Here is a 17588-nt window from a genome sequence, read left to right as displayed (position 1 = left end):
CGGAACTGTCAGTCCCGTTGTTTTCTCCTCCAGATTGTTCATCCAGCCTGTCCTATCCAGACAGGCCTGCGGAGACAACATGCATAAAAACAAGACAGGGTTTTGCTCTTTTTCAAAGAAATATTTAATGTACATTTCACCTAGCATAAATTCACGTGGATTTAGTATACTCCAGCTATGCAAGCATTACCACAATCAATTCTGGAGCATTTCCACACTTTATCAAGAAGCCCTCTAACTAATAGCAGTTGTTCTCCCTTTCCCTCTCTGGTCCTCAGCCCAAGGCAACCGCGAGTCAGTTTACCTACCTACCTTCCTTCCATCCATCCATCATCCATCCATCTAGCTATCTCAATACATCTGCTTTTTCTTGGCTTTTCATGTAAACAGAATAATACAGCATGTGACCTTTTGTGACTTGGTCTGTGACTTAGCAAATGTTCAGGCATGGTGTATGTATTGCTACTTCACTCCTTTGTAATGCCTGAATAATATTGCACTGTATGGATAGACTACATTTGCTTGATCCATTCATTAGTGGATAGACATGTAGGCTGTTATAAATAAAAACTCCCATATGAGTTTTTAGTAGACATATGCTTTCGTTGAGTGGAATTGCTGAGTCATTTCCTTTTGAGGAAATGCCAAGCTTGTTTTCCAAAGTAGTCGCACCAGTTAGTAGTCCCACTAAGAGTACACCAGCCCTCCACATCTGTCAGCCCTCCTTGCTCTATCTTTTTGATTTGGCCCTGCTAGTCAGTACTGTGTTCATTCACTCAGCTGATAACGGACAGGCTGGAGGCTTGACTTCTACCCAGTGGCACCATGGAAAAAACTTCTGGCAAAAGCAGCCACTGAAAGACCTGGGGTCCCCAGTTCTACCCGGCACACTTGAGGTCTCTGTGGGTTGGAACCCCCTCCACGACAACTGGTTCCTGGCAGTGGGTGTCAGGGGTCTCATTGTGGTTTGGATCTGCATTGTCTCATGATGTTGATTTCAGCTTCTTGTTCATGCACCTGTGGCTATATGTATATCGTCTTCAGAGAAAAGTATGTTGAAATCCCTCATCCATTTTCAAGATTCGGGTATTTTGTTTTCAATTATTATATTAGGAGTTCTTTATATTAAGTCTTGATCTTGTTCCTTGTCAGATGTCTGATTTGTCAGTATTTTTCTCCAGTCTGTAGGGAGTTTTGTTTGTTTTTCACTTAAGGTATAGTTTGGTGTGCTTTCTCTTTTTGAGACATCTGAGAAGCCTATAAACCAACTGGGGTTACTTCCTGGAGGAGTCCAGGATGACAGTCTGCTCCTCCTTTAGCAGGAACGAGCGGCGAGTGTTCTTCCACTAAGCAACTGGGATAGGAGTCCCGTGGTCATCCGCCTATTTGACTTTGCCACTAGGTGTCACTCCCTTTCTCTTTAAGCCACCCTGTGCAGCACCGGCAGATCCCTGAATACTTATCTAGCCTCATGTTTCTAAGGACTTTTGGTCAAAAGAGTAATCTGGTGTAGCACACTCTGCAACTTCATTGTTGAAAACAGCCCAGGTGGCAGCCGGTTCATGCTTCAGCCATGTTCAGGATTGATTGGTCTTTGCTTCCACTCTGCAGAACCCAATATGATCAGGCCTCTGTCTCCTGACTTCATCTGTCCTCTCCCCCGCACACCCTCCCCTCCAGCCTTTGGGGCCTCACCCTTTTCTCTGATACCCCAAGGAGGCATCCACCTCACCCCCTTTGCCGGTAGTGGTCCTTCAGCCTGGAGAGCCTCTGCTGATGCCTGCCTAGCAGCTCTCGCTCACTGTATTCAGATCTCTGCTTAGCTCTCATTGGCTCCTCGGCGAAGCCTGCTCCAACCATGGAGACATTAGCCACTTTACTCGGCTCTGTCTTGTCCATCGCGCGCATCTTTGTCCTTATTTGTCCTTATCGTCTCCGTCTTCCAGGACCACAGTGAGACCACGAGGATCTGGACTGTGTTTTGTGTTTCTCCTGGATTTCTAGTGCCTGGACAGCTCCCACGGGCATCCACTTGTCATCCAAAAGCTTTGCTTGAGAAAGGTTCCTTGTATTTGTCAGCTTGTGTTCTCTCAAGTTACCAAACTCTACAGATGTATTTTCATGCTATTTCCATGGCCTCCTTAACAGCCCCCCCCCCCCCAATTGCTCTTCTCGTCTCCTTTGCCTGAAGGGCATTTTCTGTAATATTCGGTGATTTTGAAGGACTCGCTATGTAGACTGTTCACGTGATGTCTGCCTCTTGGCCTTTATCTCTCATTCAGATGCCTAGCGTGTTCTCTAGAGGCAGGCTCACTGCACAGATCTTCTACACATGGGCGGTAAGCAGCAGGTGCTACAGGAAACGTCTGTTCTCATTAAGCATAAGAGAATCACAGCAGGGAAAAGAAAGGTTGGCACAGATGCTCGATCTTTGACACCGTAGCTGGAGCTTCCCTTTAGACAGTTCATGAAATAGAACATCGTATGGCAGCTACTCAAAACAGACAGACAGACATTTTCATTCATTCTCTCTCGTTCCTGGTGGTGTTGCCTGGGAGGTGTTGGACTACTGACTGCAGGGTCAGCAACTCAAACCTACCAGCCACTCCCCAGGAGGAAGACGAGGCTGTCTACTCCGTAAGATGTGTAGCCTTGGAACCCCACATAGGGGACTTAGGGGCTGGGATGGACTTGACAACAGTGGTCTTATTGTTGTGATTTTCCATCAATGTCAAAATCGTCTCCCTATCTTAATATTTCATCACCCCAATTCTATCTTCTCCACTTACTTTTTTCACCCAGAAATGTTTTTTGATAAAATGATTCTATCCTATAGACTATATACTGTTCATATATAAGATGTATGAATATAGGAAATGTCTTTGCATCCCTCAGAGTACCTAATAGTGTCTTGTGCATAACAGGTCTTCAGTCTATATTTGTAACTTACCTGAAAAATGCTGGAATAAACAGCTGCACTGTTGACTTTTGAACTTTCTGTTTCCACACCACTCTGGCACCCCGTACTTTCCTTTCCTGCAATTCAGCGCATAAAATCCAGATGTTCATGGTAACCTCAGTTCTGGTCTCCATCCTCTCCCGCCCACAGAACAACAGGGTGGCCACTCATTTGGCTGTGAGCATTCGGATACAAGGAGACAGGCGTCTCAGCAGCCTGCGCCGCTGTTGTGCCCTCACCCACTATGACGCACACAAGATGAGCCAGGACGCATTTGCTGTCATCAGGAACTGTAACACTTCTGGGATCCAAGCGCAGTGGTGGGTTCTCTTTGAGCATATCTCCTTGCAAGAGATGTATGGCCTGCCTTAGCTCTAAAATGATCTCTTCCAGCCAGGCTGAGCTCTTTGTGACTCTGGCTAGTACACTTCGAGCAGAGGGGACTGGTCTTTCACTGAGGGAGGAAACCCAGTTGCAATGCTGAAAGCAAGGCAGCTCAGCTGAAACCTCCTTGTTACCATTTGGTGCATGCAGATTCCCAGGACTCGAAGGCGGAGTTAACCTGCTAGTGGCCGAGTAACAGCCCACTGCACTTGGAGTATGAAACTCAAATTCCAAGAATATGTGTAGAGACTTCTGTCAACGATTTGATTGTCCTGTTCTAAAAACCTGTTGATAATCTCTAACATCCCAACTCAGTTATACGTTCTTCTGGTGTTATAACAAATGCCATATGTTTCTGTAAATTTTGCTTCAGTTGCTCATGAAATTGGGCAAAGTCTATGGGAGAGTCTCTTTTTGAAGTGTGTTCATCTGCTGCCCACGTAGGAATGGTTTTCACACCTGGGATCCTTGACTTATTTTGCAGGTTGTCAGTTGGCAGGTGCTGTCAAGTCGGTTCTGATTCATGGTGACCCAGAATGCAATACTGCCCAGTCCCGGCAAATTATGTTTGAGCCCCTTGCTACGGCCACCACCGTGTCAATCCGTCAGGGGAGGATGACCTCTCTTTCACTGACCCTCTACTTGGCCATGAACAATGTATCTATTATAGTACATTGAGAAAAGGGAGTTCTCTAGGTGTGAACTCACCACTGGCTTCCTGGGAGAAAAGACCTGGTCATCTGCTCCCGGGAGTCTAGCAGGCAGCGCTCAGCTGCCGTAGCCGGTGGCTGTGGGCTGGAATCAACTTGATGGCGCATAGCAACAACAGACTAGATGGTCTATATTGAAATGATAGTTTGGTGAATCACTTAACTCATCGTGTAGAGAGATTTATTGACACAACTATTAACTGTACAGACCTCTACAATATGACAGGGTCTCTGAAGTTTGAGAGCCTTTGTTCTTTACGTAGGATAATTTACCTTTTATTTCCCACTGCCTTTTAAATACTAAAATGTTTTAGATGTAATACGATGTTCGTATGGAAGACTAGAGTGCTTCTCACCACGAGCCCGAGGTTTATTGCGAGGGAAGCATCAAGATGACCTGCCGGTGGACTGTCCCGAGGTGTAAAGCCTGAGGATGGGGAGGCACTGCCCGCATTTAAAAACAGCGCTTCTTATGATCGCTGTGACGCACGGTGGTGTGGATTGTTCTCTTCACTGAGGGCTCATCGATGTAGAAGAATGTGTTCTCTTAAGTTCCGTCATGTGAAAACCGATGTGGGTAACTGGCAGAGTGAAGAACTGTGACAGCAATCTTTGGAAATGTTTCCGAGACACCAGGGTGGGTGATCAAAAGGAGTTGTAGAATTTCATTCCCGAGAAAGTGCAGAGTGGAAAATCTGTCTGGAATGGCTTAAAAGGATTTGTTTGCAGTCTTTCCAGTTTATTAGTATTATTATTTATTTATGATTAAATATTAACTATTACTCTAAATCATAGATTCCCAAACTGATTGGGCCTACCACCCCCTTTCCAGGAAAAAAAAATTAGTCAGTGCCCCCCTGGCAAATAAAAACTTTTGTGCCATTGCCCATAATCCAGGATAAAGTGTAGGAATCCGCTTTGCAGCAACCTGGATCATCCCAGCGACCCACCCCCAAGGGGGCGGGATCACCCACTTTAGGAGAAGCTGGTCTTTAGGGTAGGTTTCTGTTGCCTTGAATGAAAAAAGCAATTTTGTTTTCTTGCCCAACCCTGAATTGTGTGTGTGTGTGTGTGTGTGTGTGTGTGTGTGTGTCCGTCCATCCAACCCTGAACCATAGCAGCTCTACATCAGAAATGTATTTTAAAAAGAATCCCCCACTGTCAGGGAACTATCCTAAGGTGGGTGTTTGCTAAGTCAGTGATTGTCTTCCTCTCAATCAAAAGAGTGTCTCAGATCATCAGCAGCAGCAGCAGCCACCGCTAAGAACTTGCTAGAAACACCAGTGCCTGTCCCCTCCAGGTCTGCTGAACCTGTGTTAACAATCAGATACGCAGGAATGTTTCCGGTCCACTGCTGGGCCATGTAGTCATGTCTTCTGGGGTAGAAGCAGACTCCCAATCATTTAGGCGTTGAATCTGTCCTCAACTCGGAAATCAGGGCTCACCTCATTTCTTTCCTTTCGTACAGGTCCCCTCCCCTCACGATGCTTTTCCTCTCGGCCTCCAAATTCTCTGCTTCCACCCCTGGGTCTGGCACAGACATCACCATCTTCTTGAGCAGTGACCCAAGTTCTTTGCCAAAGGCGCCAGGTGCCAGTTCAGAAGCTAAGACGCAGGGAAGTGGCCCATCCATAGCAGCCACCAAGAAAGCACCCAATTCTCTGGAATCCTTCTTCCAAAAAGCTGCAGAGAAGCAGAAAGGCAAAGAAGCTTCTTTCTCATCTCCGACCGCCACCACCCAGGCCCCCGTGACCAAGTCGCCATCCAAACCCGCACTGCCTTTCCAGACCAGTCAGGCTAAGGGGATTGAGCCCTTCTTTAAGCAAAAAAGCCTGGAAGCCCTAAAACAGAAACCAGTTAGTAACCCTTCGGTTTCCTGTTCTCCACAAAAGCCCAGCTCCAGCCCTCAAGGGTTCCCAAACCACTCTCCGACAGACTCCCCAGGCCGTGTGCAGGCTTGTGGAGAGGTGCTGAGCGCAGGACCCGCGGGCGCAGCTCCTGTGGGGACGGCTTTGGCCCTGAGCAGCTCCCACATGCTCGCTTCCGTAACCACCCCCACGTCAGCGCTGGGTGAGGCTCAAGAGGCAGTGCCCACTCCGAGTCTCCTGGACGCTGAAGACCAAGTTTCGTGTGAGCAGTGTGGCTCCCTGGTGCCAGTGTGGGAGATGCCGGAACACGCGGACTATCATTTTGCCTTAGAGTTGCAGAAATCCTTTGTGCAGCCCCAATCCCCACACCCCCGCATGGTTCCTACCCTTTCTCCTCAAGGCAAAAGAAACCTCAAGAGCCCTGTGGCCTCCAGTACTAAACGGCCCAGGGCTGAGGGCATGCAGACACTGGAATCTTTTTTTAAACCATTAGCCCATTAGGGCTGCCCTAAGGTGTTCATATCTGTCTATTCCCTGGGAGATAGAAATGTATTCACTTCTCCAGGGAATTCATAACTTAAGTTTTTAATAAGCAAATGAATCCAGTTAGGCGCTGAGTTACAGCTCCTATCTTCCCAGCCATGGAATCCAGTCCCTTTGCCAGTAGAGACTAAGAATCCATCTTCCATGGGATTCAGAGCGGCTCTGAATCTTTGAGCTGTCACACTTAGGGAGGCGGTGCTGCACAGTGAGAAGTGTGTGTTTCCTGGAGCCCAGGAGACCTGGTTCTACCCCTCGCTCTGCCTGTGAGCAGGCTTCTCCTCATTTGTACAATTAAGAATGCTTTATAGATTATTAAAGGTAGAAAGCATGCAGTGCCTAGCTTGAAAAGTTGGCACAGAGGAGGTATGAACTGGTAAGGGTTTTCAAGTTTCCCATCAGCCCTGTGACGGTGCAGGTAGTACTTTGCCCCAAACTCTCTCAGATGGAGCCCTACAGAAATACAGTCAGCTGTTGAAGCAGACTGTGCACATAAAAGTTACTCAAATCCTGAATTCGGCTCCAGTGAACCCTAGTATAAAGAGCCCTGTTGGCACCATGGCTAAGTGCTCGCCTGCCAACTGAAAGGTTGGGAGTTCAAATCCATTCAGTGGCTCAAGGGAGGAAGACCTGGCGCTCGATTTCCATAAAGGTTACTATGAACCAATGGTGACTTTACACTCGTCACCACCCCTTGACAGAGGGGACCTGCCCCTGAGGGCTTCCTAGAAGGGTCCCTTTACAAAATCAAACCACCAGGTCTTTCTCCCATGGTGAGCTCGAACCACCACCGACCCCTGAGCCATTTTGCCAGCAAGCTCCTTCTCTTCCTTAAAGATTGCAGCCCAGAAAGCCCCCAGGGGACAGTGTGCTTGAAAATGGACCTATGGGCACCTAACAACAAACCCTGTGTAACGGGGGCAGCAGCCTGTCGGCCCTGTCTCCTCTCATACTTAAGCAGAATGAGATTGCTGCTATTGACCCAGTTCAGAAACGTCTTCCTTGCTGAAGTGAGCTTTGAGAGTTTTAACTCCATTTTTAAAATTCATTATTGTAGCGCTTTCAACTTGTCAAATGATACTGAATTCTTAATCTCCGTTCTTACGTATGGGAAGTCAACTTTTTTGGCTTTTCTGACATCTCATGGGAAACCTGAGTTGTAAAGATAAACTGAGTAGGGTGGGGTGGGGGTAAATAGAAAGGGAAAATGGTATGTACCCACACACCCCACCCCAGACATCTACATAAACCTGTACTTTTTGGCTTATTTATACATTAGGGAGGAATCTACATTTAGCTTGAAGAAAGGAGAGCAGTTTGAAAATCACTTCTTCCTCTATGTGTTCTATTCATGGAAATAAAATCAGCGCTCTAATAAAAATCAGTAGTATACATGGCTTCGTCACTAGATTTATAGATTCTTGAAGGCAAGAATTCTTGCATGGTGCCTGGCACCTAAGAGGAGCTGGATAGTCAATCAATGCATGTGGTGAAAGAGCTTCCATCGGATTACCCAAACTGAAATGATCCTGCTGGGGGGCCTGCCTGCATACAGCTCTGTATCCCCCTAAATGCCCCATCCATGTTAGAAAGTGGCTCCCACTCTTTCAGGAGCCCCAGAAAAAGTCACCAAGTATAGAGATGTTGACTTTCCAAACTTCCCTTTTTGTTAACCCAGAAAAAAGAGGTACTTTAAAAACAAAAACCGTGGTTGGAATGACTTGGGTTGACAAGCTTCTCCCCCTTTCTCTTCTTGTTCCTGGCATGAAGGCCCCACGCAGAGAAATGCTACCGTGTGAACCCGGGTTCCGCTCATTTCAGGACACCAGTCGTGCATGTGGCAGGAGACGGCTGGTGGGTGGCAAGCCTTCTGTTCCTTTGGGGATACTCCCAGCCTGTCACCATGCAGGGTTAGGTCGACGCTAGTGCCTTTTTGCTGCATTTAGCCTTTCCTTCTTTGTGACGGGCCCCCGGTGGTGTAGTGGTCACGAGTCAGCAGTTGGAAACCACCACCAGCTCTGGTGGTGCAGGTTCTCCCATAGAGAGTTAAGGTCTTGAAACTCAGCAGGGGCAGTTCTACCCTGTCCGATTGGATCACTGTGAGCTGGCAACTCTGCAGAGTTTGGGTTTTCTTTGCAACTATGTATCAGCAGCAGCACAGAAGTTAAGTAGAGCTCTGCATTCCGATACAGAAACTTTAACCACCGGGTTGCTTAGTAGCAGGTTAAACCCAAGCTAGTTTAAAAAGTAGCTGAGCCCAGGAGTTGCGAGGAAATTGCCATTTAATACCTTGGAGGCAGAATGCCCCAGGGGATCTTGGGAATCCTTTACTATTTTTCTAAGTCCGCCCCGCCCCCCCCCCAATTTGACTTTATACCTATCAAGGAGCCCTGGTGGCACTGTGGGTTTACCAGCAGCTCCAAGGGTGAAAGATGAGGCTTTCTGCTTCTGCAAAGAATGTCTTGGAAATCCACAGGGGCCGTTCTACTCTGTCCTAAAGGGTCACTGGGTGGCAGTCGCTTGTACCTATAAAACGTCTTCAGATACTCAAACAGGAAGAGGGACGTAGCATCATCCAGGTGGCCCTGGGCAGCATATACACCATACTTCAGGCTACCTGTCATTGCTAGGGAAAGCGAGAAGAGCCAAATTACCTTTTGTCTCAGTTTTGTCTGTAAGCAGTTGGCCCTCTAATCTCACCATCTCTTGACAGCATTAGTTTCAGGGAACCATGGAGGGCTCCTCGTTGTAGGGGAGCTTGCTGCCCATGCCCATTGAAAAGGGTAGGCTTCACTTTATACTCTGCTAACTCCGAGAACTATGTAGAACAGGCCAGAACACTGCTCACGTGTCGTCCAGCGAGTCAGGGTCAGCGATGCTGGAGTTTGGTTTATCTTGCTCTACTCCTGGGGAGGACTCTTAGCTCTGGAGGCTACGCCTGGATCTTAATCAAAGTACAGTGTATCCAATAAAACACTTTTATTCTGTACAATATATGTGTGTGTGTGTATATATATATATATATGATATATATATATATGCAGAGAAACCTTGCCCGACAAATCCCCGAGTCCATGCGAACCCAGGAGGCAAACAGGGGAAGGAGGCGGCCAGGCCTAGTTGGGGGGGTGGGATTGGGGGAGTATGGCAAGGGCTCTCCCTTTCCTCCGCTTCCCTGCATAGAGGGAAAGGGATGGTTGCTGCATAACAGCAAAGTGAGAGGCCTCAGAGCAGGGAGGGCCGGGGAAGCATGGCCGGCCGGCTGGGGAGCTGTGGGCTAGGTGCCCAGCCACTACTAGATGGTGGTGTTGGGGGGTGTGTGGGGGGGTGTTAAACCTTCCTATGGGGTCCAGCATTAAAATCAACAGATCACTGCAGAGTAAAAGACAAGACGGAAGGACATGCAGCTGACCTTGGATGTGCCAGGCCTTAGCTCGGGCAGCCCCACGCCTGGGCCAGCACAATAAATAGCACCTGTGGGGCCGAGAGGGGAGGCGAAGGGGCGTAAAGCTGAGAAACAGGCTCAGAGCACGGCCAACTGTGCGCTGGCCCGGGCTGCTTCCGCAGACCCTGGGCCGGGCCCTGATTTCTTGTGTCCACAGTCAGCTAGCGATGGGCAAATTCCAAAGCCTTGAGAAGAGGTATCCGAAAAAGGAGTGCTTTCAAGGGCCAACCCTGGTTGTGACAATTCCTGAAGTGCAGGGAGCACCCGGCAGGATCACACTGGGCCCTGACAGCAGGGCCAGGGTGGTCACGGCCAGCCCCCTCCAGCAGAGCGGCCACGGAGTCAGCAAGTGGCACACAGCTGCTTACCACTGTCCTGAACACTCCTTCCGTCCCCCTCTGAACAGCCCTGCCCCAGGCCACCCCAGAAGGGTGATGGGGGGCACGTGGCAGGGAGCACCCCTCTCCCTAGCCTATTCACACACACAGCCGCCAACAGTGGGCAGCGGGCGGAAGTCACTGTGTATTGGAGGGGCGGCAATTGACTTGTCCCCACCCGGGGGGTGGGGGTGGTGGTGCTCAGAAGCCCATGTTGGCCTGGGCCTCTCCGGCTGTGACGGCTTGCACGTCGGTGACATGTCCGATGCCCTTGGTGACGCCCTCCCGGAACAGCAGCTTGGCGCCCACCTTCAAGTACTCCGGGTGTTTCAGGAAGCGGAAACGGACCACTGCCTTTTCCCCTGTCCGCAGCTTGTCCTGCAGCGGAGATGCAGTCACTGGCCGGCCCCTTCATCCCCAGTCTTGGCCCTCCACCCTCTGGGAGGCCAGCCAAGCCTATTCCCACTCTTGGGGGTGGTGTGCCCTCGGTGGCATGGGGGTAGGCACTACATGCCAGGGGCCAGCCCGCCCGGGTCGGACAACTTCCCGCTGAGAAGCCACCCCCCAAGTCACCTTGGCATGGATCTTTTCCACCACTGCAGTCTGGCGGACATTGCCAACGTGCACCGTCACCTGGAACCCCCGCCGGAAGGTCGTGGCATGGAACAGGAGAACTATCTCCGCCTCGAACACGGAGCAGATGGTGGGATTCATCTCAGGGCTCACCATCACCATGCCCTGGAGGCAGACCTAGCATTAGAGGCTCTGGCCCCAGCCCACCCCTCGCCCCTCTTACAGCCCCTGAGCTTCCCCTTCCTCCAGGATAGGACCTCGGGCCTGAGCTCAGGAGAGGAATCTTTCCTCACCCACCTCCCGGGTCCTCCAGCCTTCGTACTTCTCCCCAAGGTTAGGGCCCAGTCCACAGTGGATCACAGTGGTCTGCCCTTGGTGAGCAGCCTAACCCTTTGCATGCACACACAGTTTGGGTAACAGACCGGATCAGAAGCTGCTAGGCCTGGAGACCACGTTGCCTTGGAGTTTCTCTGCAGTCCCTCAGACAGGTGCTCGCCCTGCAGCACCACTGTCCAAGGCCCTTGTCTCCCAGGTCCCGCTCCCACTCGCCCACCCACCCACCCACCTCACCTTGCGAAGCAGTGCGCGGTCGAAGTCCCCAAGGGCCAGCGTGGCGGCCTGCCCAGCTCGCAGCACACGGCAGGCCGAACGGTTGCGCTGAATACTGCCCACTCTCAGCTCCAGGAAGCAGCCGTCGTCTGTGGGGCCCACCACCAGCTGGTCCCCCTCGCGGCAAATCCCGCTGCAGCCCAGAGGGCGGGTGGTTTTCAGTGTCGGCCTACTGCTTGGGGCCACCCGGGGAATTTTGTCCCTCCTGAGCTTGATCCTTGAGAGGAGGCTAAGGGATCCTAAGTCCAGGGCTAGAGCTGGAGGTGCCCTAGTCTGGGGTTGAGATGCAGGTGGCAGCTACTGTGAAGACACAGAAGCCTTGGTCCCGGAAGGGCCAAGTTATCCCCTTGGTTTCGTCCTCTTAAGGGCCCTGGCCTCTTCCCCATGGGGGATGACGTCAGGTGGGTACACTCCAGTGTCTTCCTGGGCCCGGTGATGCCCACTAAGCAGTAATCCCCTGTCTTCCCACCCAGGCTAACAGACAGCTTTCTGTGACCTGCCAACAAGCACAGCCTTTCGGTGGGCACTGCTCGATAAGGGGTGGGGGTCGAGGGGCCTGTTCCTTGGGACCATGTCTTCCCGAGGAAGAGAGCAAGAGCTGAATAGGATGGGCAGCGAGCAAGGCAATTCACCTGGACAGTGTCCCTCCAACAACAGTCCCCACCTCCGGTACTGTGTAGATTTCATCGACCTGAAGTCAGAGAAGGCCCCATCAGCGGGCGGCCATGCAGGGCTGGCCGGTCCCCGAGTCGGTCCTCCATGGGGGCCCCTTCCTGTGGGTTCCCGGCCGACCGGCCACTACCTGGAACTCCGTCAGCTGCTGCATGAGCTCCTCTTGCTCTTTGCTGTTGGTCAGCGGCGGCAGGATGTTCAGAAAGACTTTAAGCAGGTCCAGGCTTTCTCCAGACACGCTTGAGAGTGTGAAGATTGGGGTGACACTGGGAGGGGAACATGGAATGGACAGGTAAGGACCTTCCCAACGAGAGGCAGAGGGTGGGGGCTCACACCTGGGAAGGGTTGGCTGAGGGACCTTTCCTCCCAGCTGCTAACCTCCTCCTGGGAGGCTCTAAGTCAGTGGTTCTCCACTTCCCTCATGCCATGACCCTTTCATACAGTTCCTCATGTGGTAGTGACCCCCCCAACCATAACATTATTTCCGTTGCTACTTTATCACGGTCATTTTGCTGCTGTTATGAATTGGACGACCCCTATGATAGGTCGTTCAACCCCCAAAGGGGTCCTGACCCACAGGTTGAGAACCGCTGCTCTAAGTGCGATCTCTGTGTACCCGCACATGAGACCCAGCCAGAGCACGAGGAGAGTGATGGATGCCAGGGGTCGCCGGCTATCAGACACCTCCATACTGGACAGGGGAAGGAGGGCATCAGGCAAGATGCCCTCCCACATTCCCAAGCTAAAGACCCACAGAACGGAGAAGCCATCTGGCCCTGGGGGGTGGGATCCTAGGTCTTAGGGCAGCCTTCTCGGGGGAGAAACCCTTGCAGGGGGGCAGCCTTCACCTGCTTCCACTTACTTGGGTGACTGGGCAAACTGCTGGGCAGCGGTGACGGCGTCATCCTCGGAAGTGACCAGCATGGGGACCTTGTGGCAGCCAGGCTGTTTGAGCACTCGCTCCAACTGCCGTACTGTCCTCTCCACCGTGGTCTTGGCACACAGGTCTACCTTGCTGACCACGACGAAGAAGGGCACTTTCAGGGCTAGGGCCAGCCCCAGATGTTCCCTGGTGGTGCCGGCTGCCTCCCCAGAACACCGAAAGGGGAGAGAGCAGACGGGAGGGAGGAGGGGACGTTAGTCTGGCTCCTGGGTCTGAAAGTGTCGGTCTCTCCCATGGTCCCCCAAGCCGGCTCCCAGGCTGCATACCTATCCCAGTGTTGGCACTGACAAGGAGGAGGGCGCAGTCGGGGCAGTAGGAGGTGAGGCCAAAGATGGTGGTGTGCAGGTACTTGTGGTGGCCGGCCAGGTCGATGAAGGTGATCATCTTGGAGCTGCTCTCACAGATCTCTTCGGCTGTCCGGGAGTCGCTGTAATTCACCACCTGGCCCGGAGCCCAGGGCCTTCAGTGCCCACTTGCCTGCCTCCCCAGCCCTGGCCTCAATCAGTCCCCGGGCCACTGGCCTCATCACCCTTGGCTCCACCTGCCCCGTGGCTTATTGGAGTTGTCTCCTGAGAGGGCTAGCACTTGATCCCAGCTCCCTGCAGACCCTCCTCTACACTGCCCAATCCCAAGAGCCTTCACGCTCGGCCCCCAGCCTTGGTCCTCACTACTCCCATCCCTGGCTCAGAGGCTGGCCCCACTGGGTCCCGCTGAGCACATGCACCTCTCCCTTGCTGTTAAATCCGAGGATCTCGAAGCTGATGCTGGAGGTGCGGCCCGACTGAATCTCGTGCAGGTGTCGGAAAAGGTTGAGCCGGGCCCGGCCCCGCCCGTTGTCCAGCTCCCCCTGGGTCAGGACTCCCAGCAGAGTCGACTTCCCCGAATCCACGTTTCCCAGGACGGCCACTCGGAGGTCCAGAAACTGTGGACGAAGCACCAGGGGTCAGGGCTTCAGGGCCTCAACCACTGCACAGGGGGCAGGGCCCAGGCCAGGGAGACTGCCACCTCAGGGCCCTCCCAGGGGACGTGGGTGGGGGCCGGCCGGCCAGGGGAGAGCGTGTGCTTCACCTGCTGGTTGTCAGGGACCTTTCGTACCAACACCTCGGTGATCTTCCGGGGCGTATCACTATCATAATCCACTTCTCGCTCCCGGAGGACCGTGATGTCAGCCCCAACTCTGTCACGACAAGGCCAAGTTTGCCACACTTTGCCCTCGGGCCCCCTGTCCGGGCTCTGGACCCCTGGCCTTCCTGGGGCTCCCATGACACCTCACTGCACCTCCCAACCTTCTCCACTCCACCCAGGAGTGGAGAAAAAACAAACAAAAGGAAAACTCAAGTTGGAACTCAAGCCCCAAACACCCTCCCCCCGCCCGCCCCCCTCCACTGCCCCCCCATGTCAGCCCATCATTCAGAGGTGGCGGCAACAGCAGGAGAGCCCGCCAGGCAGGGCCTCCGGGGGGCTGAGGCAGGGAGACGAGGGGCAAGGCAGGCATACTTCTCTGCCATCCGGTGCAGGGTCTTGAGGGAGGCGCGCATCTCCTCCTCAGCCAGGCCCACCAGCAGCCCGTTGTCCTCCACTCCGATCTGGTAGACAGCCTCACCGCGGCCCTCCTGGAGCCGCCACTTCATCTGGGTCACTAGGTGCTCAAAGCGGTACTGCGATGGATTCACCAGCTTCAGCTTGGGGGTAGGGGTGGGGGAGCATGAGATGGTCAATCAGACATGCACCCCACAAAGCCCACAGGCGCAGCATTTCCCTCCAGAGGCCCCAAGCCCTCCCTCCCCTTCCACCCAAACCCCCTCATCCCTGGTCCCTGACCCTCTCTTAACAGTAAGCCTCCCTCCAACAGAATGAGGGGCAGAGCCTGGGTGCCGACTGACAATCTCTAGATATCATGAGGTTTGGAAGAATCTCAGATCAATCAACCTGCCCCGACCCTCTGGCCCTCCCCTGCCTAAGACTCACTTTATATTCGATGTTTCCATCTTCAGCCTGGGGAGGAAAATAAAAGGGGTAGCAGTTCCCATATGCCATCTGGACCCAACACGGGCTTCCTGGTTCCCATGGGGGCCTGGGAAGTCCCGGTGGCACCTGTCTAAGCATGTACCTGCCAAAGGTCAGTGGCAGACAGGCCCAGTGTGGCCAAAGGAAAAGCCGCTACAGACACAGCCAGTTGTGCAGGAGGCCAGGAACGGAACCCGAGCCCTTCCTTTCTTCAACCACAAGCACTACGTTCCTCCAAAATCCAAGATCACCGCCCCCCAACTCCCTCACTTCTTCCCCAGAAGTCTACGTCCAGGCTCCCAAGGCCTTTCTTTGCCTCTGGCCTGGGAGACACTGCTTCCTTCCTGCCCGGGGCCTCTCTGCTGATGTCATCAAGGATAAGAGGCTGCAAGAAGTTCTGGACCAAGACCAAAGGGTGAGCTCAGCACCGGTCACTACAAGCCCGTAGAGAGGAGGCCAGGTGACCGGTGAGAGCTCCAAAGGTGGGCTCCCATGAGACTCAGAAAACATACTGAAGGGGTGAGACTTCACACACCAAACTCACAAGGACCTTTATCTCCTGCCTGCTAATCCTGGTGCCTCGTGTGAGGTGAAAATCTTGAACTCACCCCCACAATCTCTTTGACCGTCTTTTTGAACTAGACGACCCATCACAGACTCGGGTGCAAGGAGATGGGGTGGGGCTGAGGGTTTGGGCTCCCTGACCCAGGAAGCTGCTCTAGAGCATGTCATTCAAGGGAGAGTGAGCCCAGGGGCCCGGAGGACAGTCCCCTCGGCCCAATTTCCCTCCATAAGGGTCTGGAGAATTCTTGTCTGTCTTACGTTTCTTTACTTTGGTGGGAAAAGGGAGTGTTTAAAAAAAAAAAAAAAGGAGATACAATTCACATACCATAAAATTCACCCTTGTGGTGGGTACAATTTAATATTTTCACAAGGTTGTACAACCATCACTACTGTCTAATTCCAGAAAATTCATCATCCCCCAAAGAAACCTTATACTCATTAGCAATCACCATTCCTGCAACCCCCCCACCCCCACCCCCCACCCCCCGGAAACAACTGCTCTACCTTCTGTCACTATGGCTTTACCCAGTCCTGGTGGTGGAGGGGGTTACTCGTTGGGCTGCTGACAGGGTCAGCGGTTTGAAACCACCCGCTGTTCCTTGGGCGACAGATGAGGCTTTTGGCTCTCGGGATGATTTAATCTTGAAAAGTGACAGGGACAGTTTCCCCCTGTCCTGTTGGCTGGCTATGACTGGGAATGGACTGATGGGGTGAGTTTGGCTTGGTCACTTCTGGATTTCAGCACTCTCCTCCTCCTTTTGCTTTCCTTCCTGCTCCATCCTCTCAGCTTTCCAGCTATGACAGGTCTTGGGTCATCTCCTCCCGGTCAGGGAGGGAGAAGCGGGGCGGGCATTTTCTAGCTGCAAAGAGCCTGCAGACGTTTTAAACCTGCTGGGTGTGAATCCTGCACGGGTGACTTGGGAGGGTACAAAATGATGGTCAAGGGAAAGGGTCCTAACACTGTGGCGCTGGGGCCTTCAGCGTCCACAGCCCCTGGGAATTTCTAAGAAATGGGGTGGGGTGGGGAATCTACTGGCTGTGAAATTCTCGAGAGAGGTCCGGCAACCAGGGGATTGTGGGGACAGGTTAAAGATTGACAACCATGGCTTTTGGCTCTCCTTTCCTAAGAGGGCAAACCAAAACCAAATCTGAAACAGCGCACAGGATAGAATTGCCCCTGTAACTCTAACTCCAGTGAGCAGATAGTCCCATCTTTCTTTGGAGGAGCAGCTGGTGGTTTTGAACTGCTGAACTTGTGGTTAGCAGCCCAGCTCGTAAACACTATGGCACCAGGGCTTGCTTATACCCTGCCTCTGGGATAGAGGGAGCAAGTGTGAGTGGGCACCCTTCCTCGTCCCCCAGCCAGGCAAAGGGAGAGAGGATGAAGCTTCCCCTTCCCTCTGGCTCTGTGCATGTGTTCTGGAAGGTGGGGAGAATATTTTGCTCTTCCTCCACATTACGGAACAACTTTGGAACAAGTGGTGGTCTCCCCGCCCCCCAAGAAGCAAGCCCCTTCACCTGTCACAGTGCAGGGAAGGGTCTGGGCAGTCCACTCTGCTGTTTTGGGGGGGCAGGAAGGGGTTCCTCTCTTCCCATTTCTCTTTCTAGGGGAGTTTGGACCCCGAAGGGGAGGTCGTCTAGTCTCCCTGCCCCTCCTCCTTGGGGTTCCGGGGCTGGAAGGAGGGGGCCCCCTGGCCCGCCCTTCTTCCCCGGGGTGGGGGTGGGGGCCTGACACCGGAAGGGGGGATTCATTTTCTTTCCCGGGGTCCCGGGACCGGAAGAAGGGGTTTGCTCTCACCCACCACTTCTCAGGTGCTCACCTCTGGGGGCAGGTATGGAGGGTTGTTGGCTTTGCCCCCTCGGTTCCTTCCGTTCTTCTTCTTCCCCTTCGGGCCCCCACAGCCGCTGCCGCCGCCGGCCCCCCTAGCCTTGAGGGA

At 52.8% G+C, this 17588-nt stretch overlaps 2 protein-coding genes across 4 annotated transcripts in view; one reads left to right on the top strand and one right to left on the bottom strand.

The window, feature by feature from the left end:
* Positions 1–7858, top strand: part of POLH (DNA polymerase eta) — a 30707-nt gene extending 22849 nt beyond the window's left edge. For all 3 annotated transcript variants that reach the window (XM_004710869.3, XM_045294906.1, XM_030886918.2), the window contains 2 exons: positions 3110–3279; positions 5522–7858. In XM_004710869.3, coding sequence (XP_004710926.2) covers positions 3110–3279; positions 5522–6422 — 1071 coding nt within the window. In that variant the 3' untranslated portion in view covers positions 6423–7858. The remainder of the gene's footprint in view (positions 1–3109; positions 3280–5521) is intronic.
* Positions 7859–9425: 1567 nt separating this feature from the next.
* Positions 9426–17582, bottom strand: GTPBP2 (GTP binding protein 2). Its single transcript, XM_004710789.2, has 12 exons — positions 17472–17582; positions 15049–15075; positions 14578–14762; positions 14149–14257; positions 13805–14002; positions 13347–13521; positions 13000–13219; positions 12268–12403; positions 12098–12156; positions 11427–11598; positions 10857–11021; positions 9426–10661 (listed from the first exon to the last, which is right to left on the bottom strand). The coding sequence occupies exons 3-12, from the start codon at positions 14709–14711 to the stop codon at positions 10485–10487; spliced, it is 1545 nt and encodes a 514-aa protein (XP_004710846.1). The 5' UTR covers positions 14712–14762; positions 15049–15075; positions 17472–17582; the 3' UTR covers positions 9426–10484.
* Between the last annotated feature and the right edge of the window lie 6 nt (positions 17583–17588).

This window comes from Echinops telfairi, unplaced genomic scaffold, assembly GCF_000313985.2.
Source record: "Echinops telfairi isolate 266 unplaced genomic scaffold, ASM31398v2 ScPeMD7_3533;HRSCAF=4204_1, whole genome shotgun sequence".
In the NCBI taxonomy this organism is placed as follows: Eukaryota; Metazoa; Chordata; class Mammalia; order Afrosoricida; family Tenrecidae; genus Echinops; species Echinops telfairi.
Note: the sequence above shows the minus strand (reverse complement) of the source record. Positions and strands in the feature narration are given on the sequence as shown.